The sequence below is a fragment of the Eulemur rufifrons genome, chromosome 20, assembly GCF_041146395.1.
Source record: "Eulemur rufifrons isolate Redbay chromosome 20, OSU_ERuf_1, whole genome shotgun sequence".
NCBI lineage: Eukaryota > Metazoa > Chordata > Mammalia > Primates > Lemuridae > Eulemur > Eulemur rufifrons.
Window position 1 is genome coordinate 25,475,807 of NC_091002.1, and position 21,237 is coordinate 25,497,043.

Below are 21,237 nucleotides of genomic sequence, written 5' to 3' on the forward strand. Positions count from 1 at the left end.
TTTCAAGTGCTTAAAGAAATAAAAAAGATCAACCTAGAATTCTATATCCTGTAAAATTTTACTTAAAAAGTGAAAGTAAAAGTGAAAGACATTTTCAAATAAACAAAGCTGAGAGAATTTATTGCCAAAAAATCTACACTATGAATAAATGCCAGTGCAGTGCTCATGCCTGTAATCCCAGCACTTTGGGAGGCTGAAGTGGGAGGATTGCTTAAGGCCAGGAGGTCGAGACCAGTCTGAGCAACATAGCGAGACCCTGCCTCTACAAAAAATAGAAAAATTAGCTGGGTGTGGTAGCGCATGCCTGTAGTCCCAGCTACTCAGGAAGCTGAAGCAGGAGGATCCACCTGAGCCCAGGAATTCAAGGCTGAAGTGAGCTTTGATTGGGCTACTGCACTCCAGCCTGGGTGACAGAGAAAGACTTTGCCTCTAAAAAAAAAATACCAAATGGAAATTCAGAAGGAATTAAGAGTAGGGTAAATATGAAATACTTTCTTCCATGTCTTAATTTTTTAAAAATGTACAATTAGCTATTTAAAGCAAATATAAGAAGAACATAATATAGAGTTTATAACATATTTTCAAGTAAATGTATGACAAAAATAGCAGCACAAAGGACCAGAAGGGAGTACACAGAAGCATGGTGTAGGGTCCTTACATGAAGAATATGACATGGTATAATAACGATTCAAGGTAGACTGTGATAAGGTAAGGACACATATTGTAATCCCCTAGAGCCACGGGTTGTGAAGTATGGTCCAAGTATTCCTCAGGGGAAGTAGACCTCAGGGTCCCCCAAATAGACCTCAGGGTCCCCAACTCTCTTTCAGGGATACACAGAGTCTCCCCTGTTCCAACCACATATTTTTGTAAGGCTGGATTTTCTTCCTACCCTTCAACCAAAACAACGTATCACAATAGATTGAATACAGAAGATTTGGGAATCCAAATGTTTTCTATTAAGCCAGCCATTCAACAGATTCACAAAAATGTAAAATAATTATTACTCATCTCAGTAAATTTGGGAGGGAATAAAACTATAGTTCATAAAAATATTTTATTTATGCTACCATGTAGTGAGTATATTATTGCTTTTTAAATGAATTAATAAGTAGTTTAAAATTTATCAGTTTAAATTTTTTTTTTTTTTTGAGACAGAGTCTCGGTTTGTCACCCATGGGTAGAGTGCAGTAGCGTCATCACAACTCACTGCAACCTCAAACTCCTGGGCTCAAGCACTCCTCCTGCCTCAGCCTCCCGAGTGGCTGGGACTACAGGTGAGCACCATGAACAGCCGCCTAATTTTTCTATTTTTCGTAGAGATGGGGTCTCGCTTTTGCTCAGGCTGGTCTAGAACTCCTGAGCTCAAGCAGTCCTCCTGCCTCCACCTTCCACAGAGTGCTAGGCTGAGCCACCACGGCTGGCCTATTATCATTATAATTACTGAAGTAAAGAAGGGAGAGAGGGAGTGAGGAAGGCAGGAAGGGCAGTCCGTTGTTCTATGTTTATCAGATTGGGTGGGACCACTCACCGCTCTTTTCCCTTTGACAATCCATGGCCCTTGTAATTTTGATTCTGCAATGAGAAAAAGAAAATGATGTGGTTTTGCATATCCACTCTGCCTTCCCAGCTCAACTTACTGTAGATATTCAAATGCTCAAAGCATCAGACTCAACAATGCATAGGTCCTGAGACATGAAGGTCCAGCTTGCTCAGTTCTCCCTGGTCACCACATCCCGACAAATTGGTCCAGAATTTACCTGCTGTCCTCGGAATGAACTCCCAAGTATCCAAGGGCCCACCTCACTGTAGGCCTACTCACAGGTATGACCAGTATAATGAATGCCTGGTTTTCAATACTCCAAAGGTCCACCCTGAACCCCAGTTTTGAGAGCTCAGCTCAGTATGCTCTGTGAGAAGGATCTGGACCTTCTACTCTAACTTTGAATGCTTGATTAAACCCAGGATCCAGGAGAGGGCTGGGTCAAAGACTCAGAGCAATGTTAACTCCTTTTACCCAAAATGGACCTTTCAATCCTCAGTGGGTGGTGGGTATTACTCTGCTCCAACCATGTCCAAAACACCTTGGCCTTCAGTCCTGGGAAGACTCATCCCTAAGGCACAGACGAAAAGAGAAATCGAAATTGGTCCTACACAGGCTGCCTTTTGCAGCTTGGACAGATCTGCCACCTGCATTATGGGCCGAGAGTATGGGCACAGCTTAGTGGGATCGTCTGCTCAGTGATGGGGTTATGGTTCTCAAATGGCTTGGGGTCCTCTTCCAAGCTCATTCAGATTGTTGGCAGAATTCAGCTGCTTGGGGTTGTAGGACTGAGGTCCCTGTTTCCTCCCTCCCTGCCAGCTGGGGACTGCTCTCAGTTCCTAGAGGCAGCCTGCAGTTCCTTGCGATGTGGCCCCCATAGGCAAGTTCACAACGTGGATGTTTGTTTTCCTCCGGGCCACCAGGAGCTTGTCCCTATGACTTCCAACCATCCCCCCTCCAAGCTGGCTGTGATGGAGATTTATATAACTTAAGGTAATCAGCGTAGCAACCGTACCATCCAATTCACAGACTGCACCCACACTCAAGGAGAGGAAATTGGACAAGGCATGTACGCCAGGGGGTGGGAATCTTGGGCTTATCTTAGAATTCTGCTTACTACCTCATCTGACTCCTCAAAGAGCCAGTGGAGAGGGATGGATGGATGATACTGCTGTACAAAACTGACAGAAGTAAGCCTCCCCCCACCAAAGGCAGTGAAATCTTGTTTCATTCTTCCATTCAAGCCCATCCAACTCCCCCAGCACTAGTCAAGCTGTCTAGTCTTTTTGTATTATATCTTGAATCCTCTTTCATGCTTTAAATTCCATTTTCCATATGTTTATCCAGTTGCTCCAGAGCCTTTGGTTGAAAAAAATTTCCCTTTCCTCACTGAATTGCATTGGCACGTCTGTCAAAATTCAATTGACCATGTGTATGTGGATCTATCTCTAGACTCTGTTTTGTTCTGTTTACTTGTCTTTCCTTATGTCACCATCACGTTGTCTTAATTACTGTAGCTGTCTAGGAAATCTTGAAATCAGGTAGCATAAGCCCTCCAGGGTTGTTTTTTCCATGATGGTCTTTGCACTTAGAGGTCCTTTACATTTCAATATAAATTTTAGAAACAGCTTGCCAATTTCTACAAAAAATATGTTGACATTTAGATTGAGATTGCACTGAATCCACAAATCATTTTGGGAGGAAGGGACATCATAAAGTATTTAGCTTTCCAATCCACAAATAATATAGTCTCTCTCTCCATTACTTTAAGTCTTCTTTAATTTCTTTCTACATTGTTTTCTAGTTTTCATTAGAGGAGCCTTGAATGCTTTTAATTAAATTTATTCACGAGTATTTGATTTTGTGATGCTATTGTAAATGGTATTTTCAAATTTCATTTTCTAATTACCTGATTATAATAAATTCTGATAGGCAGAATAATGCCACCCCCAACGAGGTCCACATCCTAATCCCTAGAATCTGTCAATCTGTTACATAACATGGCAAAGGTGAATTAAAGTTGCAGATGGAATTAAGGTTGCTTATCAACTAACTAACTTTAAAATATATTATTCTGAATTTTCTACATGGGCCCGATACAATCACAAGAGTCTTTAAATGTGGAAGGAAGCAGAAGAGTCAGTGTCATAGTGTCAGAGTGATGCAATATGAGAAAGACTGGCTTTGAAGATGAAAAGGGACCATGAGACAAGGGGCAGCCTCTAGAAACTGGAAAAGGCGAGAGGATGGATTCTCTCATAGAGCCTCCAGATAGGAATGCAGCCCTGCTAACACCTTGATTTTGGCCCAGTGAGACCCATTTCAGACTTCTGACCTCAAGAACTATAAGATAATAAGTGCGTGTTGTTTTAAGCCAATTGTGGTAATTTGTTATAGCAGCCATTGGAAACTAAATAATACATATATAGAAGTATAATTGATTTTTGCATATTGACCTTGTATCCAATACCCTTGCTAAATTATTATTAACAGTTCTTGTAGTTTGGAAATTCCTTTGGGTTTTCTATGTATACAATTATGTCATCTGTGGAAAAAGGCAGACGTACTCCTTCCTTTTCAATATTTATACCTTTTCTTTCTTTTTCTTGCTTTATTGCACTGGCTAAAACCTCTAGTTTTAGTCAACAATGTTGACTAAACATGGTGAGAGCTGACATCCTTATCTTGCATTCCCAATTTCAACTTTTAAGAATGATATTAGCTGTAGGTTCTAATATTCATCCTCTACTAAATTGAGTGAATTTAGTATTCCCTAGTTTTCTGAGGATGTATCATGAACAGATGTTTCATTTTTTACCCATTCTTTTACCCATTTAAAACATCTTTTCTTATGTCATTATGCAATTATTACATAATTCATTAAAATATCTTTTAATATGTAATTATTATATAATTCAACCAGTATGGGGTCAAAGTTATGGTTCTTCAGAGATGTTTAATATTTACTTCTTCCTGGCACCCCAAGAACAGTAAATTTTATGGTAATATCTTGCTTTAGCATTTCTCAGACTAGCCTGAGGGCTCATCCAAGGTTAAGAATCCTCACAAGAAAATTTTTTTTTCCACCTGGAGCCCACAGTGAAGCTGACTAGCTTCTTAGTAGTCTCCCATTGCTGAAAGGTAAAGTTGTTTTAGTTACACCTTTACTAAGGGTGGGGTTCTCTGAAGGTTCCAGCTCTATAGAGAGGTTTCAGTTTCAACTCCTTGGTCCATGGGCCCCACACCATTTCTCCAACTTGTGATGTCCCTTGTTTGTGAGACAAGCAACCTCCTCCTCAAGGGAAATGAAGAATCAGTAGTGACACCTCTGGTTTTTATTTTCTTTCTTTTTCAAGGGGGCGGTCCTTGGGAATCTCCCTGCCAACAATCCTCCCCACCCTGCACACACACATACAAGTTCAGCTATACATTTCAAACGTTGTTTGTTACATTTTTTCCAGAAGTTCTAAGTGTGTTGTGCTAAGAGGCTTTTCAAGAAATCTCATCTGCCATATTGCCTGAGATAGAAGTCCTATTATTATCTTGTCACAAAAAACAGTCCAGGGATATGAATACTTCTCCCAAACCACTAAAATAATGCATTTAGAAAAGACAAGCCTACAAGACTTTTTAAAAATGGTCTTATTGAGAAAGTGATTCAGAGATGGCTCAATTGCTTTTATGGGCTACAGACAGAAAACTTTAATTTCATTTCTCATTTTGGTTCATATAAGATGGAAGGCAGCATGAATGGTGACAGCTGGTGTTGAGTCAGGGAGAACACTGGCTCATGTCACCGCCAGCTTCCTTCATTCCTGGCTGTATGCCACAAGCCCTGCTTCAAGCTTCTTGGTACTACCTGTCCGGTGGGGACATCCCTGCTGGAACCAGTTTGCCACACTGGCTTACACACTGTGGTTGGCCTTTGACCACCTCACCAGAGACCAGCTTCATTGCTTAGCTGTTTCCTTCAGCCTGAGCTTCATTCTTGCCTGATCCAATTCCTCATTTCATCTTAGCCCTCTGGCGAGTTCCCAGCATGCCTCAGAGCTAAGATCTTGGGGACCATAACATTGAAGAGGTGAGACCAAAGGTTGGAACTCATGGTATTCTGACCTCTGGCTTCTCTAGGCATATTTTTGTGAGGGTACACACAGTACATCCTGGCATGCTCTCCTGAGACTGACATTCACGTTCCTGCTTAAATAAGATCATACGCCCATGTCCCCTGGGTATTTGAAAGAAACCACAAAGTCCTAAGTCAATATATAGGTGAACTTTGCCTCCCTGTCCAACAACAACAACAACAAAATACATAGTGTCACAAAGAAGCAGTCTGCTATTTTCTTCCTTCAACCAACATAGGTTTGCCACACTCATGTCTATACTATATTCACAGTATAGACTAAGAGTTTGTCCACCCTTTAGCAATCTGCAATTTGTTACTCCTTTCAAAGGAATCAGTCAGGTAGATGGGAAGGGACTATTTCAGTAGATGTTTCTATTTTTATAGTACAAGTGGTATGTGTCCCAATCTGTGTTTAAAGAGTATTTTTTTTTAACTGAGAATTAGATCATGATTAACATAATGGCAGTTGAGGCAAAGAGAAGAATGAACTCAAGACATATTTAGAAAGTTAAAGGAGGAGACCTTATTGGATGTGGGAGGTGAGGAAGATGGAGGAGTCAAGACAGTCCCAGTTTTTTAGCTTGAGCAACTAGGTGGGTAGTTCAACCATAGTCATTCAACATTTATCAACTATATGTTAGTTAGCTCTGTTTTGGGCGCTGGAGATACATGGAAGAAAAGTCAGACTAGATCCGGGAGTCTAGCAGGGAAGACAGACATTAAACAAATAATCACATGAAAAATGAGTCGTAGTAAAAAGGTGAAGTTCAAGGCACTCTAAAAGCAGATAAACGCGTTTTTTGTTTTGAGAGAGAATTAAAGAAATGGAAGTGCCATTCCTGGGAGGTGGAACATGGTACAAGAAGTATGTTGGATGGGGGAGAGTAACTCACTTCATTTTTCTGGGTCTCCTTTTCCCCACTCTGAAAATAGAAGAGTTGGCTTGTCTGACCCACCTCTGTGAGCCTTGGCCAGCACTGAGCTCGGCTTGGAGAAGGCACTAAACGGGTTTTGTTGGATGGGTGGATGATGGATGGATGCATGGGCAGGCGGGCGGCAGGACGAATGACTCTCTAGGGGCTTCGCCAGGTCAGAAAATCTGAAATTCTGAGCTTCCCCCGGGGTCACCAAAATCGCCGGGCACAGCTTGGAATCCCAGAGTTGTGCAAATTTCCCGCCCGCAGCCGGGCTCGCCGCACATGCGCAGCAGCTTGGGCGGCGCGGGGCACGACGGGACTGTAGTCTTGCCTCTGAGTTTGTCCCTTTCTTCCCCCTCTGCCCGGAATTCCTCCTCGAGGACACACCTTCGCTCCCCAGCACCCTCCTCCCAGGTTTTGAATCCCTCCACGGCTTCCCTCCCTTTCTCCAGGGACGATGAAAACATCTGTTCGGGTCCACTCCTACCTTCGGTCGCGACATGACACGATTCCCCCGGGCCGGACCCAAACCTCCAGCGTGCCTGGTGCGGGCGGTTGCGTCCCGTTGCCAAGGCGACAGAGGGGCGCCCGGATCCGTCGCTCTGATTGGATGAGCCCAGGGAATTCTCTCCGCGGAGTAAAAGGCTCGGGTCCGCCAGAGCCCCTGGAGGCTCCTGGGCGTCCTGGCACCCCTGGCATCCCGTCCTCGATTTCCTCAAGGTTTTTCTCCCATGTCCACCTCTGCGACCCTGGGGCACACCTGGTCCGAGGCTGGCTCCCCTCTGCGGGCACTCACTGCCCAACGCCACCTCCAACTGCGCTTTCCCTGCTCTAAGAGCGCTGCGTCTGAAAAGTTGTTAGCTTTTGAAAAACGCAATGATACTGTTTCCTTACTTAAGTAAGGTCCCTCACTAAGTCACCTAGTCAGGTGGTCAGTCGGTAACGAGGCCAGTCAGTCACCTCTGCTTTACTCAGGCACTTTCTTCTTCTTAATCTGTGACTACCTCAAAATTTAAACTGCCATATAACAAAAGATATGGGAAATTCAATTAAAAGATAAGCTACAGAGGAGGAGGAAATATATGCAACGTATATAACAAAGGACTGGTGTTCAAAGAACTCCTACAAACCATTAAGAAAAAGACACTCCCACCTCTACCCCTCGCAAAAGAAAAGAAAATGGGCAAAGGATACGAATAGGGAATTTTCAACAGAAAAGACTCAAATGGCTGGTAAGCAATTGAGAAATGGAAATTAAAACAATTATATGATTTGAAACATATCGGCTATACAAAAATAAAAACATATATCAATGTTTTTGTGAGGCCAAGTGTTAACAAGGATGTGGAGAAACAGGAAACTTTAAATGCTATTCACACTTTGGGAGGCAATTTAGCAATATCTCACAAAGTTGAAAATGCACACATCTTACAACCCAGAAATTCCAGTAGTAAACACATATCCTATAGGTCCACTGAATACAGGTGCACAACCCCATGGAGTACCTTTCACCTTGTAGCTAATGTGCAAGGTGACAACCTTCCCTAAAGAAATATTTATTCCTGTATATAGGTCATATGTATAAGGGTGTTCTTTGCAACATTTTTATAATTGTGGAAAATAGTAGAAACAATCTAAATGTCCACTAATTGGGTGATGGATTAATAAAATTGGATATATTCTAATAATAAAATACTATACAGTGACAAAATGATCCAGAGCTTAAATAGCCCCCAAATCTATTTTTGAGTGAATAAAAGAAAGTAGTAGAATAATAAATGCTTTTTTAAAAGGTTGCAACTTGTGTTAATTATAAATACATATACAAAAGTATATTCTTATGTGTATATAGGTATTAAGAGTTTCAAAACACAGACTTAAAAGCTACATACCAAATTTATGATTGTTTCCTCGAGGAAGAGAGTGAAGGAAGTAAGGAGAGAAAAGGAAACTTCAACTACTTCAAGTTTATCTGGAAACTTTCATTTTATTTAAACAACAACTTGAAACAAATAGGTCAAAGTATCCTTACCTGGATTTAGGATTTTTTTCCCCAAATGAAAAACACACGAGCCCCAGCAATAATATGCTAGAGGAAGTTTAGGGTGCTTTGGTAATGCATAACAGTGGGGTCTAAACAAGTCGAATTAGGGTCACTAAAGACAGGAGGAAATGGGAGTTAGCCTGGCAAAGAGAGTGGGAAGAGGGAACAGCGTATGCAAAGTTGGAAGTCAGAGAAGGCGAAGCGCATTTGAGAAAGTGAATGCGGATCAGTGACCAGGAATGAGTGGGGAAGAGAGGAGAAGGGAGAGATGAGTCTGCCAAACCTGTATGTTTTTGTTTGTTTCCTTCTTTACAGATGTGAAAACAGAGCCCTAGTGAGGGAAGTAGAACCCAGGCTCCCTAAATCCCTGTCCATTGCTCCATGGTAATGGTAATGACAATGATAAGAAGAACAATGGTGTATTGTGTGCCAGCATCTCTACTAGGTACTCTAAACATGTCCTTTTGTTTAATCTCATTACAGACCTATAGAGGCTTTTTTCTCCCCATTTTACAGATGATGAAACTGAGGCCCAAAGAAATTAAGAAACTTGCTCAAAGTCACAGTGGCAGAAGCCAGATCCCACACAGCCCCATGTCCTATATGCTAAGCAGGCTGGACATGTTCCTAAGGGCGTTGGTGAGTGCATGAGTCTCCCAATGTGCTTGTAATTACCACAAACTTAATGACTTAAAACACAAATGTATTTATCTTAGTGAGGTCAGAAGTCTGAAATGGGTCTCGCTGGGCTAAAATGAAGGTGCAGGGCCGGGTCGTGTTCCTTCCTGAAGCTCTAGGAGAATGTTTCCTTGGCTTTTCCACCTGGATTCCTTGGCTTCTGTGGCACAGAGTGATTTTCAAAGCAGGGAACGTGGGAGTCATCCTAGAATTCCTTCCCTTCCCCCACGTCCAATCCATTTGCAAGTCCTGCCAGCTGCACTGCTGACATATTCACATATGCTAAGTCCATTCCCTTCTTTCCAGGCTCTCGGGTCCCCCTCTGTCCCAGGGCACTGTCATCTCTCTAGGGCTGCCGCTGGAGCCCCTCCCAAAGGGGAGGGTCAGTAAGGAGCAAAAGTGATTGGCTTAAGATGTAAATCAGATGCCGTGGCCTCCCGCCTTAAATTGGCTTCTCATTATATGTGGGGGAAGAAAAACTTTAAACCCCAGTCATGGCTGTAAATGGTCTTGTATGCTCGGCCCAAACTCTCTTCTTGAGCCTCATCTCTTTCCACCTCCCCTCGAGCGGTCTCCTCCAGTCCCATCGGCTCTTCACAAAAGCAAGTTTCCCCACCGCAGGGCCTGTGTGTGCTCTTCCTTCTGCTGCAAATGCTCTCTCCACTCCCTAGCTCGGTCCTTCGTATATGTCGGCTCTCAGCTCAGATGTCACCTATTCAGAGAGGCTCTCCCTGCCTCCCCTTCCTTTCCTTCATAGTAAACCATGACCATTTGTGAGGGCTTTATTTGTCTATTTGCTTATTTTGTTTGCCTTCCCTCCTAGATCTGAGATGTCCGGTATGTAGCTAATAGCTATTATATGGCTACTAAGCATGTGAGATGCCATTTGTCTGAATTGAGATGGACTGTACGTATAAGAGACACATCAGATTTTGATGACTTACTACAATAAAAAGGACATAAAATGTTTCATTCATAATTTTTAAGTATTGGCACATGTTGAAACAATTTTGGGTATATTGAGTTAAATAAAAATATTATTAACAATTAACTCAGGCCAGTTCAGTGGCTCACGCCTGTGATCCCAGTACTTTGGGAGGCTCAGGTGGGAGGATTGCTTGAGGTCAGGAGTTCGAGACCAGCGTGGGCAACATAGTGAGACCCCATCTCCAAAACAAACAAACAAACAAACAAAAAACCCAATTATAACTCATTTCTACTTTTTTATGTGGCCACACATGTGGCTGGCATTAGATTTCTTTTGGGCAGCGCTGGTCTCGACCATTAGCTAAAGAAAGTAGAAACAATCTCTACTTTATCCACTGCTATGCCCCTACTACTTACCATACAGTAGGTGCTCAGTGAGAGTTTGCTGAACAAGTTGGTTTTACAAGAACCCTGGGCACAGAGCGCTGAGATGGGCAGCCCTACGTATGTTGTGAACTTGAGGAAGGAAGAAACATGAAGGAAACACTTTTATTTTTCTCCAATCACTTTATTTCAAAGGGACGCTGTCTCGTCTCTGTCCTGCTCTACACCCACAGCCCCCCCATCACAGTCACCTCCTACTACAGATGGGGGGACGGAGGGGTGCAGGTGATGGCTAGAGGAACAAGCTGGTTCAGCTGCTTCTATTTCAGTCCCATAGGCAGTGTCTGGTCGCGATTATTTTACAATACATTCTCCAGCTTTGGTCCTAGTAGCCAGGAAGGGCTCACCTCAACATCCTGAGACATACAGGTAGGGTCAGCCGGGGCTCAGAGAGTTTCCCAAGGTCAGCCAGCAGGTCAGAGGCTGGCAGGGCCTCCAACCTTGGTCCCCACACTCACCTTCCAGGACTCTTGCCTCTCACTACATCCTATTGTAGTCTTCTTTACTCCAAGGGACCCAGGTGACTGGAACCCTCCCACACTTCCCTCTCCCAACACTTACCCTGATGTCTCCGGGCCCCTAATGGCAGTTCTGGCGGGACCCAACAGAGCTTACCCAGATGGCTCTATCCTCATCAGGGCCAGAGTGGATGGAAGGAAGGGGTGGAATGACGGATGAATGATGAATGGGTGGATGGGAGGATGGGAGGATGGGTGGGTGTAAGGACGGGTAAATGGGAGAGTGGGAGGATGGATGGTTGGGTGAGTGGGAGAGGAGGAAGGCTGGGGGGAGGACGGCTGCATGGGGGGCAGGGACGTGTAACAGAAGGAATTACCCACTTTACTTGCTGCAGACCCTGAAGAGCAGAGAGCCATTAGCGATCAACGTCCAGCCCCCATCACGTTGCCCCAGGGCCGGCAGGGAGGTCCAGGCAGAGCCGGAACTGGGATGGGGGTCTCTCTACGACATCCTCCAACCCGCCCGCGCCTGACAGTGCCAGGGTGGGGGGAGCGCCCCGCCCCCACCTCCGGAGGTGGCTGTCCCACGCGGCCCAACAAGCTGCCGTTGTCCCGCGGGCCGTGGGCCCGGCACACTGGGGCTTTGTCCGGCCCCCAGCCGCGACCCAAGGGGGGGGGCCCACATGACCGAGGGGGTAGGAGGAGCCTGCGGCGGCAGTGGCGGTGGCGGCGGCAGCGGCGGCTCCACCATCATTTCCCTCCCAGGCCGGGGGTCCGCGGGCGGTGGCGGCGGCGGCGGCGGCGGCGGCTGGGCAGGGCTGGGCAGCGCCGCGGACGTCGGGGCCCCCACTCCCCGCCAGGCTGCAGGCGCCCGGCCTGGGCCATCAAGGCAGCTGTGACCGGAACGCTTTCCGGGGGGTGATCTGGGGTTGCGCCCGGCCCCCCGTCCCCGGGATCATGGGGAATGGCATGACCAAGGTAGGGGGACGGGGACCGCGCAGCCCTCCCTGGCCGCCCCCAGCCCGGCCGGCCGCGGCGCCCCCACTCTGACTAGGTCGGTCTGCCCGCCTCTGACCTTCCGGGTCTCGCTGAGTCTTGTGTGGCTACATCTCCGTCTCGCTGTGACTCTGAGACCGCATCCGTCTGTGTCTTTACCCCACTCTGCTCTGTATCTCTGTCTCTGCCTGTTTCTGTCCTGTCTCTGTGACTATTTATCTCTTGCTGTGTCTTTCGGTGGCTCTGTCACTCCCAGACTCTACATGCCTGTCAGTCCCAGGTGTCTGTCTCCTTTGGACTCTCAGTCTGTCGCTGTTTCTCCATCCTTGCCCCCTCCCTCTCCCTGGCCCTGCACCTGTCCCTGCCTTCCCTCCTCCCTCCACCTGGAGTTCCCAGCCACCCTGCGGGTCCACCTCTCTCCTGGCCGCTCCTGCTTTCCGCCTAGGTCTCTCTGCCCCTCCCTCCACTCCCCCCACCCCTGCAGCCTTCCTCCTCTTCCCTGTCACCCATCCCCAAGCTGGCCCCCATGGTCCCCCACTGTGATTAACTTGCCCCTCTCCCACCCTCCCTAGAGCCCCAGAGCCCTTTTACAGAGGGCCCAGGGCCCATGAAAGGGAGGCGATGGCTCCCTGAGTCCTGAGGTCCAGACAGCTTTCATGGGACAGAGAGGGGCCATGGGCCCCCCAGCAGCCGGGGGTGGGAAGGGGGTGCAGCCTCTGGCCTGCTGACCCCTGTCTGTCCTTCCCGTAGGTACTTCCTGGACTCTACCTCGGAAACTTCATTGGTGAGCAATGCCCACTTTGTCCCAAGGCCATGGCACTCTGCCGGTCGCGGGCCTGTATTCATGCCCTGGCCCACGCAGCTTGGACACGCTCAGTAATGGTGCTGGGGGCAGGAAAGCATCGCCAGGCTGGGACGGAAAAAGGGTTGATGGAGGACAAAGTGGGGTGAGGGAGTGGGGGAGTGTCCCTAGGCCTGAAGGCACGGAGGGGGCATCAGGGGTCTGACGCTGACACCTCCCAACGTCCCACCACGAGGTCAAAGAGACAGCACCCATGGCTCAGGACCTAAGCTGTGGACCTGGGCATGTCTACACCTGCTCTGAGCCTCAGCCTCCTCCTCAGTTCAAAACGTCCACCTGCCTCTAAGGGCTCTTCTGACCCTGAGGTTCTTGGTTGAGGTCTGTTTGGGGGTGCTTCCTCTAGCTGGGAAGCTGGGAACCCTTCCCCCACAGCCTCCTCCTCCTCAGAGGCCTGAGCTGCTGGGCTGTTCTGAAGGCAGCGTCCTGACCACCAAGCCCACACCCCCAAAGCCCTTGAGCAGCCAGGCAGCCTGTGCCGAGGGGTGCTGAGCCTACAGCCTCGCACTCATGCTCTCATCCACCTCTCTGCGGCCCTCAATCGGGGGAGGGGGACACAGATGTACAGACACCCCATTCCTGCCCTCGAGGCCTCAAGCTTCCAAGCCAGTGGTGGGAGGCAGAGCCGAGCACAGGTCTTTGGCTGCGGGGTGGAAACCGTGCTAAGTGACAGCTGGTCTGGGGCTTGGGGGCCCAAGGCGGGCAAAGTCACTTCCATGTGTAGAGTCAGAGAAAGCTTCAGACAGGGAGGGGCCCGGGTGCTCCACCCTCATAAACCCTGGTCCCTTCCTTCCTGGAGCTACCGCAGCAGCTCACGCACATCGACTTGTGTGAGTATTTGGCTAAGTAAGGTCTGAATCCTCTTCGAACGTGTAGGCCACAGAAGGGCAGGGGCCATGCAGTTGACCGCAGGCCCCCAGTGCCCGGCCAACGGCTGCACATAGTAAGCCCCCAGTGAATGTTTGGTGAAGGAGGGGACGTGTCATCCAGTCTCTTATGAAAGTTTTGCATGCACTGGACACCCAGCCCCTAGACTTAACCACTGACGGCGCTGCCGGGTGAATCCCTGGGTTCCTTTTCATATATCTTTGTAGATACAGTATGTAAAACTAAAGTGGGAAGCTATTCTGTACACTGTTCTAGAAGCTGTATTTCCCACTTAAAAATTTATTGGGGGCATCGTTGCCCATCAGCATGTAGAGCTCTTTGTAATGGCTGCAACGTATTCCAGAGCATGGATATCCTGTTATTTACCCAGCCCCTGTTTCATGAACACTAGGTTGTTCCCATTTTTAAACTCTTTCTGATATAAGCAGTACTACAGAGAACATCATCTTCTACACACGGCTTTCTATGTGAGAAAAAGCTCCTGGAGACAAGATTCCTAGAAGTAGAATTGCTGGGTCAAAGCATATGCTAGGGAAAGAGCAGCATGAGCGAGGCTGGGGAGACGCAGGGCCGTTATTTGTGAACGCTGCAGAAGCAAGAGGGGCAGGGAGCTGGGGTGGGGGGCCCAGGTGGAGTGGGAGGGGCAAGGAGGAGACCTGGCGTGCTCCATCCACACTTGGCCTTCAGGAACAAGCAAGTCACACCCGCCAGATTGGCTCAACCATCCTGTTTCTTTCAGATGCCAAAGATCCGGATCAGCTGGACCGGAATAAGATCACACACATCATCTCTATCCATGAGTCACCCCAGCCTCTGCTGCAGGTACTCCCTGTCCCCATCCCGGGGCTGTGCACATGTTGGGGGGGGGGTGCTGCAGACCCATTTATCAAGTAACTCATTAGGTTTTCACCACTGAACTGTTTTACATCATCATCCCTATTTGGCAACTGAGGCCCAGAGAGGTAAATTAACTCACCTAAGGTCACACATCCAGGAAGCTGAAGAGCTGGGATTTGAGCACAGGCCATGTGGTACCAGAGGTCTCACACCCAACAGAGGCCCCACACGGGCTTCCCATTGCCCAGCTGGATGGCTGATTCCAAATGGATGGCTCTGGGCTCTGTGTCTTGCTGTGCAACCTTGGGCTGGGACTTTACTTCTTTGGGCCTTTGGTCCCTCAGCCCTGTCTGCCCCCAGGTGGCTGTTGTGAGGATGCAAAGGGAATGGAAGATGGTGAAGATGCTTTGCACCCTGTAAAGCATGGTCGCCACCGGAAGGCTTATCAAGTCCTGGGAAAGGGATGTGAGACGAAAGCAGAAAATCAGAACACAGATGCTGGAGTCAGGAGACTGAGTTCACATCTTCACCATTTATTCTCTCTGTAATTTTGGGCACAGGACTTCACCTCTCTGAGCCTCAGTTGTCTGATCTGTAAAATAGGAATTTTATAGCAGTACTGACCTCACTGAGCTGTTGAGAGCTACATAACAGGTGTTCAACAAATGACAACTGATATAATAACAAAGTTAATAACATTTGTATCCCATAAACAGCGCCCCTTCCTCCTATCTGTTAGTCTGTGTCATCCACTGAAGAGAAAGAACTTGAGTGGGAAAAGGCTCTGGAGATCAGAGACTGAGACCAGGTTCTGCCACAGACTTGCTGTGTGACCTTGGGCAGGGTTCTTCCCCTCTCTGGGCCTCAGTTTTCTCATGTGTCAGATTTGATGGTCTCTAAGGGCAATCTCCAATAATCTATGATTTTCAGCATCGTTCAGAAAAGAAATTTCGAGGCCTCTAGACTCTGATTTTGCTTTATGGGGCAGCCTTGTTTTGAAGTGTTTGGAGCAAGCCGTCACTAGATTGCACGGGGAAGGTTGTCAAGTCGTGAATGTATTTACTAATGAAATAACAGTTTCCACGAGTCCCTGCTCCAGCAGCCACGCTCTCTTCTCTCCCGCGTCTCTCCCTTCCCCTCCATCAGCAAATTTACCAGTCAGCCAGGGTTTGATAATACCATGTAAACCCAAGGCCAAATGTGTTGCAAAGTGAAATTGCAAACCTTGCAAAAGATACAGGATTTCATGACCTTGGGGAATGTGAGTTGGAGAAGGACTGGAAGCTCATACAAAGCCATGAACAAAGGAGGACCTGGCTGGTGGTCCCTTACACCAGCCAGTGATGGGCCAGGCACCTGAAAAGAGCCACTTGAATATCGGAGTGTTAAGAGAGGTCCTTGAGAAAAGCAATGAGCTCCTCAGAAGATGGGCAGAAATAATCTTTACAATATTATATAGGAGCAAAGGATGTCACAGCAAGTTTGTTGAAAAAAACACTGACAATTTATTCCTTGATTATTCTAGCAATTAGCACATAGTTTAATAACCATAATTCATGAAATGTAAACTTGTTTTCATTATTTTCTTTTCAAGATAATCACATCTTTTACTGTATAATTTTGTGATCCCCATTTGGAGGGAAGCCACTTTAAGTAGCCCTTCCCAGCTCTTAGATAAAAGGTCCCTGGGTCCTTTTTATCAAGTCCTCGTGCCCAAATCACCTATGGGGTTAGGAGATGCCATCTGCTCAGAAGGCTCAGGAATCACAGATGGTCAGAGCTGGGAGGCCCTCGGAGATGGTGTCTACTTTCTCTGGACGGAGAGGACACCAGTGGCCCAGAGAGGGGCAGGAACTAGGCTGCAGGTCACGCAGCCCTAGGGCAGCTCAGGCCAGGGGGAGGAGGGGTTGCGGGCAAGCTCCCCCTGCCTGAGCATGTTTGTATTTGCAGGACATCACCTACCTTCGCATCCCCGTGGCTGACACCCCTGAGGTACCCATGTAAGTTCTCCTGGATGGACAGACAGCTGCCTCCTTTGGTGGGGGGAGAGGGGAGCTGGGAGGGAGGAGAGAGTACTCAGGCCAGCAAGCTGTCACAGGTGGTCACCCAGACCCAGGTTTGACTCCTTCTCAACCATGCCTTCCAGTATGCCCTGGCCAGGACTCCTAACCTCTGTGTCCTCTGCTATGAAATGGAGAAAGTGCCTTGTCTCTTAGGATCGGGTGCACCAGCAGATTTGAAAGGGACAGGCTCAGCCTCGAGTTGCTGACCTTGGAGTTAAGACATCTGGGTCCCAGCCAGGCTTTACCATTTACTTGCTATGTGACCTTGAACAAATCACTTCCCCTCTCTGAGCCTCACCTGGGAAACAGGGCTTTGTGATCAGAGTCAAGGAAGCTTTCAAAGATCAGATGATATGGGTTGAGGATCTAGGGCAGGGCCATAATGGGGGCTCAGAAAATGGGGGTTTTGTTTGTGTTATTAGCAGCAGGGGCTCCCCCCTTGGGACAGACCCAGACAGACACTCCTGCCCGTTGGGAACCTTGCTCCCAGCCCACTGCTTACCATCATTGTCCCAGGTGCTCTGATTGCAGACCCTAGAAGAGTGGGACCCCTGTGTGTCCTCCCACATACTTCCTTGAAAGGCTAAAATAAACCCACCGTGAAAACAGCCTCCACCAGACCTACTGGAGAGGTGCTCCTGCCTGGATGGTGGGACTGGCCTTCACTGGCCTCTCTTGCTGCCCGAAATGCCACCATTATTGCTTCACACACACCCCCACTCCTTGCTAGTCAGGGCACATGCTAGCTGGCCTGAGGGCTCCAGGGCTCTTTGTCCCTTGCTACCCTGTAAATGGGGAGGGGTTGACTCGTAAGAGACCTGCTCCTCAGTGCTGCCTACCCCATTGCTTTCTTCTCCAGCAAAAAGCACTTCAAAGAATGTATCAACTTTATCCACTGTTGCCGCCTCAGCGGGGGGAACTGCCTCGTGCACTGGTGAGTTAAGGGTGGGTGCCAGGGAGGAAGTGGCTGTCTTCTGTCCTGAACACACACTCATCCCACGGGGAAGGTGGAAAGCCTGTCACAAAGCCTGACAGTCCACCATTCATCTGGGAGAGGCCAACCACATGGCCATAGCCAAGTAGCTGCTTCTCCCTGAGACTCAGTTTCCTCATCTGTAAAATGGGGAAAAGAAAGCCAACCTGATAGGGCTGTTGAGAGGGATAGGTGAGGTCCTGCAGGTAGCCCACTACCCTCCAATAGTTCTGGCACCCCCTCCGCCCCTCCAGGCCTTTGAGGTGGTGGTGCAGGGCCGTGGGGAAGCCCAGGCTGGGACACGGGACCTCTGAATGTTCCCAGGGGCCCCTGCCCCAGCTGATGCCATTCCTTCCATAACTTCTCACTGAGCACCTATCCTATGCCAGGCTCAGGCTGGCTCTGCTGGAGCCCCAGCCATGTGACCAGCTATCCCAAGCCTTGTCTCCCACCCTCCCTCCTCCCCATTCCAGCTGCAGTAACCTTCTCCTCATTCCCCCAGTCCACCAGACTTCCACTTCATGGTCTTTGAACACACTGCCCAGAACGTTCCCGACTAACCCTTACCTATCTTTCAAACACAGCTTATGTCACTTCCTTGGGAAACCCTTCCCTAATCCTACCTCTTCCCCCCCTAGATTAATACCTCCTCCTGTGCGGATCTCCTGGCCCCCAGCCCCCAGACTCATCTTCAAAGCAATTATGCTCACCTGAAATTGTTTTTCTGGTTGGGGGACTGTTAGCTCCAGGATGGCAGAGACCAGGTCTGTTTTCTTCCCACTATATCAGTACCTGCAAAAGAACAGATGGTCAGGAAGTGTTTGTTGAGTTAATGAATGATGTTTCACTCAGGCCCTTGATGCAGGAGAGTGGCAGGGGATACTCCAGGCAGAGGGAATAGCATGGGCAAAGGCCTGGAGGTGGGAAGCCAGGTCATGGCAGGTTCCTTGCGGCTGGGGTGCAGGAGGCAAGGGGAGCAGAGCTGAAATGGGGGTGGGGTGCCTAGGGGGCATGGAGGAGACTGGATCTTACTTGAAGCCTGAGGGGTTGTCGGGGGTCACAGCTTTGCAGGCATCTCCCGAAGCACCACTATCGTGACAGCATATGTGATGACGGTGACGGGGCTCGGCTGGCGGGACGTGCTTGAAGCCATCAAGGCCACACGGCCCATCGCCAACCCCAACCCAGGCTTTAGGCAGCAGCTTGAAGAGTTTGGCTGGGGGAATTCCCTAAAGGTAGGTACCGGGACAGGGGCCGGGTTGGGCCAGAGGTGGGAGACCCTTCTTCCCACTTGGACAGAGAACCGATCGGAAAGATTTTAGCCTGTGCTTCGGACCTAGCAGAAGACTTTTCTGAGGTTTCAGAGTCGTGGCCCTTGAGTTAATCCAGCTCCTAGGTGTATTTTGTTTGACAGCCAGGTGTCTTCTTTTTTAATACAGAATTTGAGTGCTTTTAGACCAGACTGTGGGCCCCTCAATTTGACCAGGCCTCCCAGCACCCCCGACTGGCTGCTCTACCTGCTAGCACCTGAGGGCATTTGAGTGACCCTGGGGGGAGACCTGTCCATGTCCTGCTTCACCCCGGGTCCCTGATGAGGCCAAAGCAGCTCTTTCTCTTATCCCTGTCGGGCAGATGGCCCACAGAAGTGTCAGGACTGGAGGGCTCCCTGGGGACAAAAGATGGGAGGCTCTCGGCAGGTGGCAGGGTGGTACTCGGAGGCTTACCTGCAGGGCTGCATTAGGAAAGAGCTGTGAGCTGAGTTGTGAACGCGGACATGAACGCAGAGGCGCAGGGTGTGGGGTGGTTAGTGCGGTCCTCACTGTGCAGGTGGGGGTCACTTCTGCAGGTCTGGAAGATGGAGTGTCAAAGGGAAAGGGGGGTTCATGAAGAGGAAAGGGGCTTATAGAGAAGGGGGACTCAGTGAGGGGATGGCAACCCCAGAAGGGAGGCAAAGAGGATGCTCAGGAAGGGGAGGGACTTAACGAGGCGTGGGGCGGGGTCTTGAGGACAGAGGGGCGGGGCCGTCCGTCTTAGCCCCGCCCCTGGCGAGCGTTGACCCCGCGCCCCGCAGCTTCGCCAGCAGCTGGAGGAGCGCTTCGGCAAGAGCCCGTTCCGCGACGAGGAGGAGCTGCGCGCGCTGCTGCCGCTGTGCAAGCGCTGCCGGCAGGGCTCCACGACCTCGGCCGCCTCCGCCGCGCCGCGCTCGGCCGCCTCCGAGGGAACCCTGCAGCGCCTCGTACCGCGCACGCCCCGGGAGGCCCACCGGCCGCTGCCGCTGCTGGCGCGCGTCAAGCAGACTTTCTCTTGCCTCCCGCGGTGTCTGTCCCGCAAGGGCGGCAAGTGAGGATCCCGCCCCGCCGTGGCTCCCCGGTTCCTCCCGACTGGGTTCCTTCGGGGGCTGTCTGGGCCACCCACGCCTCCAGGACGGCCCCAGAGGCTGCGGGAGCCCCGCGACGGCCTGATCCCCGCCTCCCCTGCCCGCCTTGCTTGTCTGCGTCTGCAGTCAGTGTGTCCTCCGTCTGTGCGTCTCTGTGTCCGGGCCGGCCTGCTGCAGCCACCTGGTGCCTTAGTCCTTGGGCTGGGGGAGGGGGCCCACCCTTAAAGGCGGCGGGAGGGGAGGGGGGAGGGGTGGGGGTAGGAGTTGGAGTTGGACGGGCCTGGGGATATTAAAGAGACACAGAAGTTGCCTATCCATGTGCCTCCTAGTCATTCAGCGAAGGCGGCAGGAATCTACCAGGGGCCTGGAGCCTGCGGAAAGGAGGATGGGAGGGAGTGCGCATCCCCTAGGGGCCTGAGGAGCCCACCACCACCCTCCGTTAACTGCAGTCTGCAGAGTTGCATTCGGGGACCACCCGCTTCTCTAACACCTGCCCACCCCCGCATCTCTCCTGGAGCCATGGTCTCCTGACAAGGCCCCCAAGCCCCTCCTTCTCTTTGAAACCCTTCCACCTTCTGACCCCCCTCTCCTCCTCCCTAAGGGTCCCTCCCCTCCCTGAGCGCCCTCCTCCACAACTCCCTGCCTTTTCTTATGCACAAATACTAGCTAATAAGGTAAGGTTGTGCTTTCTCACACCTGGCCTTTTACTGCGTGAGTTCACTTAATCCTCGGGAGGAAACTGAAACCCAGAGAGGTCAGGCAGCTTGCCCAAGGACACACAGCTAGAACAAGGGAGGCTGGATGCGAACTTAGTCACTCTGAGTCCCTGATGGAAGCAGCTCCTTCTGGTTTGGGAGGTTACTGGCAAGGAGTATCCACCCCCAGCTAGAGGGAATGACCCTTCCCACCAACAGTTTAAAGGCAGGGGCAGTTCAACAAAGCAGCAACTGACTCCAACGATGAATAGAGGTCATTGGAGCTGATTTTTCCTAAGCTGAAATTAACCCGAAGTTGAGAGGGGCCTAAAATAGCTATAACCCAATAGCCACTTGTATGGGGTCCTTATTGTACACCAAGCACGGTGCTCGGGGCTGTGGGGGAGGC

General features: G+C 49.6%; 1 protein-coding gene across 2 annotated transcripts; it reads left to right on the forward strand.

The window, feature by feature from the left end:
• Window positions 1-11,746: 11,746 nt before the first annotated feature.
• DUSP15 (dual specificity phosphatase 15) lies at window positions 11,747-20,506 on the forward strand. 2 transcript variants are annotated; one of them, XM_069496477.1, is made up of 7 exons: window positions 11,747-11,835; window positions 12,887-12,920; window positions 14,623-14,705; window positions 16,671-16,720; window positions 17,643-17,717; window positions 18,820-18,991; window positions 19,828-20,506. In XM_069496477.1, exons 1-7 carry the CDS (start codon window positions 11,824-11,826, stop codon window positions 20,098-20,100), a joined length of 699 nt encoding a protein of 232 aa, XP_069352578.1. In that variant the 5' UTR covers window positions 11,747-11,823; the 3' UTR covers window positions 20,101-20,506. The 2 variants fall into 2 exon arrangements, with proteins under 2 accessions (XP_069352578.1, XP_069352577.1); XM_069496476.1 differs by lacking the exon at window positions 11,747-11,835 and adding an exon at window positions 11,893-12,118.
• Window positions 20,507-21,237: the final 731 nt, after the last annotated feature.